We start from the raw sequence: 15,329 nt of genomic DNA, 5'->3' as shown, positions 1-15,329 counted from the left end.
TCATACATTAATTAAACAAAAGTACCAACCACTCCAACACTATATCCACCCCTGCTTTTAACATTTCTGTCATGATCCCATCAGTTCCAGCTGCTTTACCCCCTTTCATTCTACGTAATGCCTCACGTACCTCCACCACACTTACATTCTGCTCTTCTTCACTCCTAAAAGATGGTATACCTCCCTGGCCAGTGCATGAAATAACCGCCCCCCTTTCTTCCTCAACATTTAAAAGTTCCTCAAAATATTCTCGCCATCTACCTAATACCTCCCTCTCCCCATCTACTAACTCCCCTACTCTGTTTTTAACTGACAAATCCATACTTTCCCTAGGCTTTCTTAACTTGTTTAACTCACTCCAAAATTTTTTCTTATTTTCATTAAAATTTCTTGACAGTGCCTCTCCCACTCTATCATCTGCTCTCCTTTTGCACTCTCTCACCACTCTCTTCATCTTTCTTTTACTCTCCATATACTCTGCTCTTCTTATAACACTTCTGCTTTGTAAAAACCTCTCATAAGCTACCTTTTTCTCTTTTATCACACCCTTTACTTCATCATTCCACCAATCACTCCTCTTTCCTCCTGCCCCCACCCTCCTATAACCACAAACTTCTGCCCCACATTCTAATACTGCATTTTTAAAACTATTCCAACCCTCTTCAACCCCCCCCACTACTCATCTTTGCACTATCCCACCTTTCTGCCAATAGTCGCAGTTACAAGCACTAAAAATACTGGAATACAAAATGTACCGCAGGTACACGTGGAACCGACCGCTGTGGCTTGTAAACAATAGCACACTAGCTGAAGGCAGGGCAGCTGAGGCGTGCTCACCCTGGACGGACAGGTGGACATGTTTGGGACCAATGTTGTTACCTGAGTTTTTCACCATTGGTCGAGCCAATTTTTTTACGCAGAAACGCATCATTAGGCGATTTTATCGTTAGACGATGCCAGCGTTGATCGAGGGTCCACTGTATATTTTTTTTTAACACATTGGCCATTTCCCACCAAGGCAGGGCGACCCAAAAAGAAAGAAAAAACTTCCATCATTCAACACTTTCACCCTCACTCATACATAATCAGTCTTTGCAGAGGTGCCAGGATATGACAGTTTAGATGTCACTTCAAACAGCCAATATCCTGAAGCCCTCAAAGTGCAGGCATTGTACTTCCCACCTCCAGGACTCAGGTCTGGCTAACCGGTTTCCCTGAATCCCTTCACAAAATATTACCCTGCTTACACTCCAACAGCTCATCAGGCCCCAAAAACCACTCTTCTCCATTCACTCCTATCTAACATGCTCACACATGCCTGCTGCATGTCCAGGCCCTTTGCACACAAAACCTCTTTTACCCTCTCCCTCCATCCTTCCCTAGGATGACCCCTACCCATGCTCCCCTCTACTACAGATTTATATACCTTCCAAGTCATTCTATTTTGCTCCATCATCACTAAATGACCAAACCGCCTCAGCAATCTGGTTTGGTCATTTAGAGAGGATGCAGTGTTGAGGTGGCCTCCAGCCTCCCCCTCGCTGCAGCATTCACAACCCATGCTTCACACCCATGCGAGTGTGTTGGTAAAACTATACTCTCGTCCATTCACTTATTTGCCTCGATGGATATTGTTTCTTGTCTCCATAGACACCTTAACCCTTAAACGGTCCAAACAGATCGACGTTCAAATTCATAGCGCTACAAAAGTAGATCTACTTTTTTTACATATTTTCAAATATAACAAAAAAAAAATGTAGATAAAAGTTTTTTTAACACGTTTTCAAATGTAAAACAAAAAAGATCTACATTTTTTTACATACTTTCAGATGTTGAAAAAATGTATATATACGTTTGGACCATTTAAGGGTTAATGTACCACTCACCTTTTTTCTTTCATCAATTCTATGGTTAACCTCGTCCTTCATAAACTGTGACAACTCAGATTTTGTATTTAATTCCCATAATTTAATCCCACCCCTCTCTCCAACACTCTAGTACTTACTTCTTTTGCAACTACATCTATAAATATGTTAATCAGCCAAGGTGACATTACACATCCCTGACTAAGGCCTACTTTTATTGGAAAGTAATCTCCCTTTCTCCTACACACCCTAACCCGAGCCTCACTATCGTCATAAAAACTCTTAAGAGCACTTTAGCAACTTACTACTTATTCCATACACTTGCAACATCTGCCACATTACTTCCCTATCCACCCTGTCATATGCTCTTTCTCAATCCATAAATGCAGTGAAAACATCCCTACCTTATTTAAATACTGTTTACTTATATGCTTTAACATAAACACCTGATGACTCATGAAATTGTAATGACATGATTGCCAACAAACCATACTACGGGCGGTGAGTAAGTCATATAACTGTAGACCGATACGTTAGCCCCTGAGCCAGCTGGCTGCAAGATTCATCCAACTAGGCATATTTATACTCCATAGGCACTACTGTGACAGCCAATGCAAGTTTTTACAGATGAATCTCCCACTAGCATGGCCATGACAAACTCTAGCTCAAGTTCCCTCAAAGTGCCAGTCTGGAGTTTTAAGACTCACTGTGAGTTCAGTCCCCGCCCGTGGTATGGTTTGTTTGCAATTGAACGATTACAATTTCGTGAGTCACGTTGACAGCTTTGACGGGACTTGAGCTAGAGTTCGTCATGGCCATGCATTTGTGGTCACAGTGGTGCCTATGCTAACCTTTCTATGGTGTATAAATATATCTAGGTGGATCAATCTTATTATAGCCAGCTGGCTGGTCAGCAACTATGCTGACAATCTGGGGTTCTACCACTCACTCACCTCGAGTTCAATCCCTATCCGTGGTATGATTTAAATGCTTGATCTACACATCCTGTACCCCTTCTAAAGCTTCCTTGCTCATTGGCAATCCTGCTCTCTGTCATATCTCTAATTCTTTTAACAATAACCCTACCATACAATTTACCTGGTATACTCGGTAAACTATTCCCCTACAATTTTTACAATCTCTTTTGTCCCTCTTTCCTTGTATAAAGGAATTATACACACACTGCCAATCCCTAGGTACCTTCCCCTCTTTCCAACATTTATCGAATAAAAGTACCAACCACTCCAACACTATATCCCCCCATGCTTTTAACATTTCTGTCAAGATCCCATCAGTTCCATCTGCTACCTAATGCCTCGCACACCTCCCTCACACTTAGATCTGGCTCTTCTTCACTCCTAAAGGGGGTGGAGGAGCACTCTGCGAGACTATCTCTGAAAAAAACGAAAAATTAATAAAAAAAAAAAAAAAGGTTTCTTAACAAAAAATAGTGCATAATTCTGGCATCATTTTGATGTAATCAGTTTGTTTCTAGCACATTTCTAAGTATCTTTTTCGATATTTTTTTTTTTTGCTGCTGAGGTCATCAATATGACAGGATACCAATTCAAGTTTTTTTTTTCTACTCCAGAAATTACGATTTTTATGATTGTTTCTATCCAAATATACTTGCTGGCATCTCCTGAGTTGGCTAGTGATCACTGCGCACACCACCAGTACCTCAGTGACTTATGAGTCGCCGATCAGTGTTTGCAATCATGTCATTATGATTTCGTGAGTCATGGAGCTATGATGGCCAGTGAAAGGTGGCGCGCGGCCACCCTCGAGTTTCATGCAAACTACTATATAGTATGTGAATAACTCAGGAATAAGTTTTTATTTTCCTCTTTCTGCAAAGAGCTTTTATAGGAGCATCATGATTTTTCACACATTATTGAGATTAACAAGTTAAGAAAGCCTAGAGAACAAATGGATTTGTCAGTTAAAAATAGGAGAGGAGAGTTATTAAATGGAGAGTTAGAGGTATTGGGAAGATGGAGGGAATATTTTGAGGAATTGTTAAATGTTGATGAAGATAGGGAAGCTGTGATTTTGTGTATAGGACAAGGAGGAATAACATCTTGTAGGAGTGAGGAAGAGCCAGTTGTGAGTGTGGGGGAAGTTCGTGAGGCAGTAGGTAAAATGAAAGGGGGTAAGGCAGCCGGGATTGATGGGATAAAGATAGAAATGTTAAAAGCAGGTGGGGATATAGTTTTGGAGTGGTTGGTGCAATTATTTAATAAATGTATGGAAGAGGGTAAGGTACCTAGGGATTGGCAGAGAGCATGCATAGTTCCTTTGTATAAAGGCAAAGGGGATAAAAGAGAGTGCAAAAATTATAGGGGGATAAGTCTGCTGAGTATACCTGGTAAAGGGTATGGTAGAGTTATTATTGAAAGAATTAAGAGTAAGACAGAGAATAGGATAGCAGATGAACAAGGAGGCTTTAGGAAAGGTAGGGGGTGTGTGGACCAGGTGTTTACAGTGAAACATGTAAGTGAACAGTATTTAGATAAGGCTAAAGAGGTCTTTGTGGCATTTATGGATTTGGAAAAGGCGTATGACAGGGTGGATAGGGGGGCAATGTGGCAGATGTTGCAAGTGTATGGTGTAGGAGGTAGGTTACTGAAAGCAGTGAAGAGTTTTTACGAGGATAGTGAGGCTCAAGTTAGAGTATGTAGGAAAGAGGGAAATTATTTCCCAGTAAAAGTAGGCCTTAGACAAGGATGTGTGATGTCACAGTGGTTGTTTAATATATTTATAGATGGGGTTCTAAGAGAAGTAAATGCGAGGGTCTTGGCAAGAGGCGTGGAGTTAAAAGATAAAGAATCACACACAAAGTGGGAGTTGTCACAGCTGCTCTTTGCTGATGACACTGTGCTCTTGGGAGATTCTGAAGAGAAGTTGCAGAGATTGGTGGATGAATTTGGTAGGGTGTGCAAAAGAAGAAAATTAAAGGTGAATACAGGAAAGAGTAAGGTTATGAGGATAACAAAAAGATTAGGTGATGAAAGATTGAATATCAGATTGGAGGGAGAGAGTATGGAGGAGGTGAATGTATTCAGATATTTGGGAGTGGACGTGTCAGCGGATGGGTCTATGAAAGATGAGGTGAATCATAGAATTGATGAGGGGAAAAGAGTGAGTGGTGTACTTAGGAGTCTGTGGAGACAAAGAACTTTGTCCTTTGAGGCAAAGAGGGGAATGTATGAGAGTATAGTTTTACCAATGCTCTTATATGGGCGTGAAGCATGGGTGATGAATGTTGCAGCGAGGAGAAGGCTGGAGGCAGTGGAGATGTCATGTCTGAGGGCAATGTGTGGTGTGAATATAATGCAGAGAATTCGTAGTTTGGAAGTTAGGAGGAGGTGCGGGATTACCAAAACTGTTGTCCAGAGGGCTGAGGAAGGGTTGTTGAGGTGGTTCGGACATGTAGAGAGAATGGAGTGAAACAGAATGACTTCAAGAGTGTATCGGTCTATAGTGGAAGGAAGGCGGGGTAGGGGTCGGCCTAGGAAAGTTTGGAGAGAGGGGGTAAAGGAGGTTTTGTGTGCGAGGGGCTTGGACTTCCAGCAGGCATGCGTGAGCGTGTTTGATAGGAGTGAATGGAGACAAATGGTTTTTAATACTTGACGTGCTGTTGGAGCGTGAGCAAAGTAACATTTACGAAGGGGTTCAGGGAAACCGGCAGGCCGGACTTGAGTCCTGGAGATGGGAAGTACAGTGCCTGCACTCTGAAGGAGGGGTGTTAATGTTGCAGTTTAAAAACTGTAGTGTAAAGCACCCTTCTGGCAAGACAGTGATGGAGTGAATGATGGTGAAAGTTTTTCTTTTTCGGGCCACCCTGCCTTGGTGGGAATCAGCCAGTGTGATAATAAAAAAAAAATAATAATAAAAAATATTGAGGAATGATTGTTCTATAATCCAGGAGAGGGGATTTGTGATATATATTACCGTTTTGTTTTTATGGATTTTTTTTTCCTAAAAAAATTGTATAATGCAATCAATATCTTTCATTTGATATCAACTAGAACATTGTACATCTTACCAAATTTGTTGAAGGAGGAATCTTGTAAGACCTACCTTTGAAGAATTTTGAGAGTATATCTACTCTCTGAGCTCGGCCATGGGCCAGGCTTGTCTGGTGCTCGCCTGGTCAACCAGGCTGTTGCTGCTGGAGGCCCGCTGCCCCACATATCCATCACAGCCTGGTTGATCTGGCACCACAATTTTTTTTTTTTTTCTATCTAACTATAAGGAAAGTGAAAAGAAACAGTGTGTAAGTTTCAAATGCCACTTAATTCACAGGAAAAATTTCATTAAAATTAGAAAAAAAAAAGGCAAAACCACTCCTCTCTCCCCCTAAAAGATGCTGTATGTACCTTCCTGATCAATGCATGAAATTACTGCCTCCCTCTCTTCATCAACATTTAAATGTTCCTCAAAAATATTCCCGCCATCTTCTCAATACGTCTAACTCCCAATACAGTGGACCCCCGACATTCGATGCATTTTAATGCAAAAATTTTGCCTCGACATTCGATGGAAAACCCGACATTCAATACGATTCGTACGAGACGTGTCCACGTGTGGCCTGAACTGCCCCGTGTGTGCGCCAGTGTTTGCAAGCCAGCCAGTGTGCGCGCATCTAAGGATACATTCGGTACATTCCATATTATCACTGTTTTTGGTGCTTGTTTCTGCAAAATAAGTAACCATGGGCCCCAAGAAAGCTTCTAGTGCCAACCCTTCGAGAAAAAAGGGGCTAATGACTATTGAAATGAAGAAAGAGATAATTGCAAAGTACGAAAGTGGAGTGCGTGTGTCGGAGTGCATGATGATTTGGTAAAGAAATTGCCTGCAACTAATGGTGATTTGAGTGAATTTAAGGCCAGCAAAGGTTGGTTTAAAAGATTTAAGAATCGTAGTGGTATACACAGTGTGGTAAGGCATGGTGAGGCTGCCAGTTCAAGTCCTAATGGAAGGGGATTCCCCTTCTAAACACTAACACCATCCACACTCTCCCCTCCTTCCATCCCATCAATCATCACCAGATCTTCATTAAAGGTAAGTGTCAATTATTCTATTGTTATTAATCTATTGTTATTGTTGTTACTGCAATTATTCTATTGCATTAAACTTAATACAGTGGACCCCTGCTTAACGATCACCTCCCAATGCGACCAATTATGTAAGTGTATTTATGTAAGTGCGTTTGTACGTGTATGTTTGGGGGTCTGAAATGGACTAATCTACTTCACAATATTCCTTATGGGAACAAATTCGGTCAGTACTGGCACCTGAACATACTTCTGGAATGAAAAAATATCGTTAACCGGGGGTCCACTGTATTTCATGTGGTAAAATTGTTTTTTTTCATACTTTTGGGTGTCTTGCCCAGATTAATTTGATTTCCATTATTTCTTATGGGGAAAATTAATTCGACTTTCAATATTTTCGACATTCGATGGCTCTCAGGAACGGATTAATGTCAAATGTCGGGGGTCCACTGTATACTAACTCTCCTATTCTGCTTTTAACTGTCAAATACATTTGTTCCCTCTATATACTCCGCCCTTCTCATATCACTTCTGTTTTGTAAAAATCTCTCGTATGCAAAGTTCTTCTGTTTTATCACACTCTTTACCTCAACATTCCTACAATCACTCCTCTAGAGAGAGAGAGACAGAGACGAAGAGACAGAGAGAGTGTGAGAGTGTGTGTGCGAGAGGGAGAGTGAGAGAGTGCATGAGTGTGTGTGTGTGTGAGTGTGAGTGTGAAAGAGCGAGTGTGCACGTGCGTGTGCACACAGGCACACACATGCACAAACACGTACACACACAGTGGAACCTCGGTTTTCGTATGCCCTAGTTTTCGTGTGATTTTGTTTTCAATGACTTTTTTCATCAAAATTTTGTCCGTTTTTGCACGTCCACTCAGTTTGCATACAACTGAAAATGGTCCGTACCAAACTTGCCCGCCTGCCTGCGTGACTAGGCCACTCATTTCCTGGAATCGAACACCCACACAAAGCATCTTGGGTGTTCATGATTTTGAAGGGTTTGAGGCTGACCCTGACAACCCTATGCCTGTTGTGGAATCTATTGTGCCTTTGGGGAAGTCCATGGGGTTGGATGTGGAAGAGTTGGTGGACGACAACAGGGAAGAGCTGCAAGACCTGGAACAGCAACAGACTGCAGCTGAGGAAATTGCTTCAGAGGAGGAAGAGAGGGGGTAGAATATGCCTTCATCAAAGATTAAGGACGCATGTGCAAAGTGGAATGAGTTGCAAAGTTTTGTGGAGAAATATCACCCTAACGAAGCTGTTGCAAGCTGTGTCTGCAACATGCTCAATGACAATGCCTTGTCCCATTTTAGGCAAATCTTAAGAGACACCAGAAACAGACATCTCTGGACAGATTTTTTATGCAACAGGGGTCCAGTGACTCTCAACCTGGTCCTAGTGCCAGTAAAAGACAGAGAAGTAACCCCGGGATAGGGCCTTGATACCTGAATTCCAAACAATAACCTCTCCTCCTCCCTCTCCCCGTCTTCCATATGCCAACAAGTCTTCAATAAAGATAAAAGTGATGTTAAATGTTCATTTATCCACTTCATTAGTCATTCATATTTATTTCTCATTGTTTTTTGTATATATGTACTATAGCTATTCTCTATAAAATGTATTTTTTGTTAATATTTTTGGGCGTCTGGAATGGATTAATTGGATTTACATTACGTATTTCTTATGGGAAATATTGCTTCAGTCTGACAAAAACCGAATCGTATCGGTTTTTGTCAGACTTTTTCGAATGGATTAATAACGAAAATCAAGGTTCCACTGTATATGTTTATGTATGTATGGTGCTGCTCACAATTACCACTAGTGAAACTTTTTAGCATTTTATATAAATATAATGGTCACCATATATAATTAATCATACCCGTCGATTCTCCATTAAATCTTTGGGTGGAGTATCGTTCAACTGCAGCCTTTTCCTCGGGGATGAACGTAACACTATCATACCCTTGCCAGGAGACCTTTTGATTGGAGTTCTTTCTGATCGTTTAGTGGGACTCTCTATTGGAATGGGAGACCACTCCAAGGGAAGTGATCTCCTTCCCCGCCCTCGGATGATAAGCTCATCTGGTGAGGGCGATGGGGAAAGGTATGAAGATGGAAGATTGACTGTTGCTGACCAATTGTCCAAGTTGCCTGTGGATATAACCAATTACATCAACTATAAATAACAAAAAAGGCACAATACCGTGACTGGAACAATACAAAAATAACCCGCACATAGAAGAGAGGAGCTTACGACGACATTTCGGTCTGACTTGAACCATTTACAAAGTCACACTAACAAAAAGGAGAGCAGGATGGGTATATATAGGCAGGATGACCTATATATATACAGATGACAACAAGGAAATGAGTGAGCTACTCAAGTCCCAATATGACTCAGTTTTTAGCAAGCCGCTAACCAGACTGAGAGTCGAAGATCAAAATGAATTTTTTATGAGAGAGCCACAAAATTTGATTAACACAAGCCTATCCGATGTTATCCTGACGCCAAATGACTTCGAACAGGCGATAAATGACATGCCCATGCACTCTGCCCCAGGGCCAGACTCATGGAACTCTGTGTTCATCAAGAACTGCAAGAAGCCCCTATCACGAGCCTTTTCCATCCTATGGAGAGGGAGCATGGACACGGGGGTCGTCCCACAGTTACTAAAAACAACAGACATAGCCCCACTCCACAAAGGGGGCAGTAAAGCAACAGCAAAGAACTACAGACCAATAGCACTAACATCCCATATCATAAAAATCTTTGAAAGGGTCCTAAGAAGCAAGATCACCACGCATCTAGAAACCCATCAGTTACACAACCCAGGGCAACATGGGTTTAGAACAGGTCGCTCCTGTCTGTCTCAACTATTGGACCACTACGACAAGGTCCTAAATGCACTAGAAGACAAAAAGAATGCAGATGTAATATATACAGACTTTGCAAAAGCCTTCGACAAGTGTGACCATGGCGTAATAGCGCACAAAATGCGTGCTAAAGGAATAACAGGAAAAGTAGGTCGATGGATCTATAATTTCCTCACTAACAGAACACAGAGAGTAGTCGTCAACAGAGTAAAGTCCGAGGCAGCTACGGTGAAAAGCTCTGTTCCACAAGGCACAGTACTCGCTCCCATCTTGTTCCTCATCCTTATATCCGACATAGACAAGGATGTCAGCCACAGCACCGTGTCTTCCTTTGCAGATGACACCCGAATCTGCATGACAGTGTCTTCCATTGCAGACACTGCAAAGCTCCAGGCAGACATCAACCAAATCTTTCAGTGGGCTGCAGAAAACAATATGAAGTTCAACGATGAGAAATTTCAATTACTCAGATATGGTAAACATGAGGAAATTAAATCTTCATCAGAGTACAAAACAAATTCTGGCCACAAAATAGAGCGAAACACCAACGTCAAAGACCTGGGAGTGATCATGTCGGAGGATCTCACCTTCAAGGACCATAACATTGTATCAATCGCATCTGCTAGAAAAATGACAGGATGGATAATGAGAACCTTCAAAACTAGGGAGGCCAAGCCCATGATGACACTCTTCAGGTCACTTGTTCTATCTAGGCTGGAATATTGCTGCACACTCACAGCACCTTTCAAGGCAGGTGAAATTGCCGACCTAGAAAATGTACAGAGAACTTTCACGGCGCGCATAACGGAGATAAAACACCTCAATTATTGGGAGCGCTTGAGGTTCCTAAACCTGTATTCCCTGGAATGCAGGAGGGAGAGATACATGATTATATACACCTGGAAAATCCTAGAGGGACTAGTACCGAACTTGCACACGAAAATCACCCACTACGAAAGCAAAAGACTTGGCAGACGATGCACCATCCCCCCAATGAAAAGCAGGGGTGTCACTAGCACGTTAAGAGACCATACAATAAGTGTCAGGGGCCCGAGACTGTTCAACTGCCTCCCAGCACACATAAGGGGGATTACCAACAGACCCCTGGCAGTCTTCAAGCTGGCACTGGACAAGCACCTAAAGTCAGTTCCGGATCAGCCGGGCTGTGGCTCGTATGTTGGTTTGCGTGCAGCCAGCAGCAACAGCCTGGTTGATCAGGCTCTGATCCACCAGGAGGCCTGGTCTCAGACCGGGCCGCGGGGGCGTTGACCCCCGGAACTCTCTCCAGGTAAACTCCAGGAGGTGGTAGTAGAAGTAGTGGTAGTAGTGGAGGGAAGGAAGTAGTAGTGTGGAGGTAGTAAGAGTAGGAGGAGCCAGTCAAATACAAAAAAAGAGGAGCACTGCAAGGGAGCTAGGTACCCACAGAGGGTAAGAGCAAGAACACCGAGGAGGGGGGAAACAAATAAAATAAAGAAAGAAGGAACAAATACACAGGGCAGAAGAAAGACAACAAAAAGGAGAAAAAGGAAAGAGGAAAGATGAAGAGGGAGAAGAAGAAAAAAGGAGGAATCAGGTTAGGTCATGAGTGTTCTGAAGTTTGGAGCATTTTACAATGTAGTGGAAGAGGAAGGCATCTACAGAGACGAAGCCAGGACTAAGATTCATACAAGGAAAGCTGTGTGTAACGGAGGATTCAACCAGACAGCTACTGTTAAAGTTGGAAGTAGTATGAATCATAGTCCTGGCTTCGTTTCTGTAGATGCCTTCCTTTCCCACTACATTGTAAAATGCTCCAAACTTCAGAACACTCGTGATCTAACCTGATTCCTTCTTTTTTCTTCTTTTTTCTTCTTCCTCTTCCCCTTTCCTCTTTCCTTTTTCTCCTTTGGGTTGTCTTTCTTCTGCCCTGTATAATTGTTCCTTCTTTCTTATTTGTTCTCCCCCCCTTGGTGTTCTTGCTCTTACCCTCTGTGGGCACCTAGCTCCCTTGCAGTGCTCCTCTTAGTATCTGATTGGCTCCTCCTACTCTTACTACCTCCCCACTACTACTTCCTTCCCTCCACTATTACCACCTCCTGCCTATATATACCCTTCCTGCTCTCCTTTTTGCTAGTGTGACTTTGTAAATGGTCCACGTCGGACCGAAATGTTGTCGTAAGCACCTCTCTTCTATGTGCGGGGTATTTGTGTATTGTGTATAATTACATCAACTCTTTATATTGCCCTTTGGCTGCAACGAATGATAGGAACAGCTTGAAAGGAAATACTAATATACAAGACTGTGTATTTATGCCTCTTACACAATTTTGAACTGACAATGGTTTCATGTACAGTACCATAGTAAATTTATTTATTTATTTTATTTATTTATTTAATGTCTTTCCAAACAGTACATTGAGATTGTGTATATACAATAGTGTGATGCAATGCCAAGAGAACCTCTATTACGTCTTGGCATTATGGGCCAACTTAACATTATTGGCTTACATTCTACTTAATACTAAGAAATAGTATATCATAGTTGTACAGTAGGAAAGTAATTATTTCATAGTTGTACAGTAGAATATTAACTATAAATGAATCAAAATTTGTAGACCTGAAGCTAGGATAGCCCAATAGTCAGACAATGTGAATTATTTCCAACAAATCAGGCATGTACATGACATACCAAACACTGGAATGTATTGTATTGAAAATAATCTTTTTTATTATTAGTTCAGCAAACTTATGCAATTATTGGCTGTGAAACCATGTACAGTATTATTATTTTTTTTTTTTTTGCATTAGTGCATTATACGTATACTGTATTCATGAAAAGTGCTAAAATCAAAAGAATCAACCAGCACTACAAGGTACACATGAAAAAGACAGGTGAAGGTGTTGAGGAAAGAACAGCAGTGTGAGGATAGGTTGATGGTCACCAGTGTGTCCATCAGACACAGGAGACAATAAGCAAAAAATTTATGATAAAAACAAGTAAAACATCAGTTGCTGGCAACAAGGGTCTCAAACAATAAGACAACTTAAAATGTGGTACTGGTTTCCCTCTTTTAACAAATTGTTGCATAGTTATTGTACCAGTTACAGAAAACAGCCAGTTTGATGTGTATTAATGAGATACAGTCTAGCTGCACATTACTGCCCTATCTTTCAAAATAAAAAAACTTGGGAAACCTATAATCAATAAATCCATATACATGTACAATTAAATGTTACTGGGATGAAAACAATTTAATAAGAAAGTTTTCAACAGTTTCACAAGGGGTTACATAAGAAAAGCAAATTCATTATTTCCATTAAAACTCTTCAAGCAGTGAATCTTGATAAAAGGATATTACTGCTTAAATTCTTCTCTCAGAATGACTGGGGGTTTAAACCCATGGCAAGCCAGTCTTAAAACAAGCAGGCCAGTGGCTAGTGCACTGGCCTGACAGTTTTAGGACTTACTTGCCATTGGCAAAAACCTCTCACTTTCCAAGCTGTTTGCAACTGTGGTATTAAAATATTGCAAATCAGTCATTTGTTTAATCTTTACTATTATTATAAAAAAAAGAAGCACTAAACCTACAAGGGTCATACAGCATAATCTTTACTAAGGGTTTCTAAGTGCCACACTGGAGATTGAAAAATAGTATATAGTAGTATATGCATGTGATAATGTAGGACTTTTATATGCTTGGGGAAGAACTGAATCAGTAGGGGTTATACAGTGGGATCAGAGGCAAGGGGTAGCTCTGATCCCCTTGGATCAGGAGTCCTTTATTAGTAACAAGGTACTCTCATTAAGGGAGGAGAGGGGTTTTAAGATCAGCAACAAAAATGGGGAAGAGAGGTCAGAGTTAATGTATGAACAGTAATGCAGAAGAAATTCTCTCCTGGACTGAGGCACAAATGACGATTCAATGGAAAAATGCACTAGTCACAACCGAAAGGACTGTCCAAGTTCACTTAACAGCATAGATAGGTACCAAGGACTTTGGTAATGGCTGTGGGTTGCATCCTGAAGGAACTGAGAATAAGCCACAATGTGTAGCAGACTTGGGTTATCCTAGGTTATTAACCCTGAATTAATAACTCAAAAATATTTCTCTTCAACAAAGAACAGTTTTAGCATAAATGGAGTCAGTATTGGGCTTCTCTCACAATCAACAAGGGAATAATGGAAATAAGTCGAGTCTTAATTTTTTTAGTCATCCTAGGTAACTTACACTATGATAATTGTACTTATGTATACCTGTTCCTAATAAAACTTACTAAAGATAGAAATAGTCTGACAAATTCCAAGCCATGGGAATATTACTACTTCAAGGCATTTAAAGTATAGGTATAGTTGTCTATTGCATGATGGACATTATGCAAAATGGGAGGTAGTCAGGTTTGATCCAGAGAAGTGGAGGACACCTACTTTTTTATATCAAGAGTTAAGTTTATTATAGCACAGGTACATCTAAGTACAGTTATCATAAATAGCGTAAATAACTTAGGATAACCCAAAGAAGTCAACGACTTATTTCCATTGGGGTAAAATGTTGACGAGTCAGAAAGAGGCAGTAGGTCCTGCCTAGCCTAGGCCAGTAGACCTAGTGTAGTGAAGCTCACCTAGCTGAGTGTGACGGAGGATAATGGAGGTAGGTCTGGGTATCTCCTCGAGGGCTGCCCTGGTCCTGTGTGCCACAGGCTCACCCACACCAACACTACCCTCGGCCATCACAACCACACACTTTAAAACTCAGCACCTCCTTCCAATTTAGGGAAACTGTTTTGCCTTCCACGCCGGATTATTACTCCCCTTGGTGGATGACGAGGTTTATTCACAACAGTTACCGCTGGAGATCACTGTCCGGCAGCAATATCCTTCATTTTAAGTTTTAGTACGAGTGCTTTCTCTGAGGGACAGATGGCGCTCTCTTTCCTATTGTTGCAGCTTTATATCATTATTCTCTAATCACCAGCAATTCTGGCTACACTCCAGACATTCTACACATACTTGTCCTGGGGCTGCTGTTACGACTGCACCACAACAGATAGCTGACGTGTTGCAAATATTTAAAATAAAAATGTAAACAAGTGGTTGGTGTGGCCTCCCAGCAGACGCCACGACCCACGCCGTCTGTGTTTCCCGCCAAACTCTCCTCCTCTCAACCACCAATCACAGCCACGCTCTGTTCAATACTCGTGACGTCACACTGTTTTGACCAATAGCGTGTCTTATCTGACTTAGTTTCTGACGTCATGGATACTTCTCCAAATCTTTGAAATATGAGCTGAAGAACTGTGACGTTACGTTCTTGTAGCCAGTAACATGCCCGTAAAGACCTGCTATATGAAGTCACGGAAACGTTGACCAATCATTGCTCTCACAGTGATGCCATGACATAAACAGAGGTAGATAAGAAAAAAAATATGAATGCGCAATGTGAACCTTACAAATTTGATTGCTCATTTGAACCTTAATATACACCAGTTTACCCAAAATGAACAGAACTTAATTTGAGCAATTCGTAAAATAACACTAATTTTCTTTA

At 41.4% G+C, this 15,329-nt stretch overlaps 1 protein-coding gene across 2 annotated transcripts in view; it reads right to left on the bottom strand.

Annotated features, from left to right (window-relative positions):
• The window catches only part of LOC128691700 (uncharacterized), a 61,631-nt gene extending 46,712 nt beyond the window's left edge, over nt 1–14,919 (bottom strand). For both annotated transcript variants that reach the window (XM_053780576.2, XM_053780577.2), the window contains exons 1-2: nt 14,404–14,919; nt 8,810–9,081 (exon numbers count right to left, since the gene is read on the bottom strand). In XM_053780576.2, the coding sequence (XP_053636551.1) occupies nt 8,810–9,081; nt 14,404–14,512 (381 nt within the window). In that variant the 5' untranslated portion in view covers nt 14,513–14,919. The remainder of the gene's footprint in view (nt 1–8,809; nt 9,082–14,403) is intronic.
• Nucleotides 14,920–15,329: the final 410 nt, after the last annotated feature.

Source organism: Cherax quadricarinatus, chromosome 26 (genome assembly GCF_038502225.1).
Source record: "Cherax quadricarinatus isolate ZL_2023a chromosome 26, ASM3850222v1, whole genome shotgun sequence".
In the NCBI taxonomy this organism is placed as follows: Eukaryota; Metazoa; Arthropoda; class Malacostraca; order Decapoda; family Parastacidae; genus Cherax; species Cherax quadricarinatus.
This window is presented reverse-complemented; position numbering and strand designations above follow the sequence as displayed.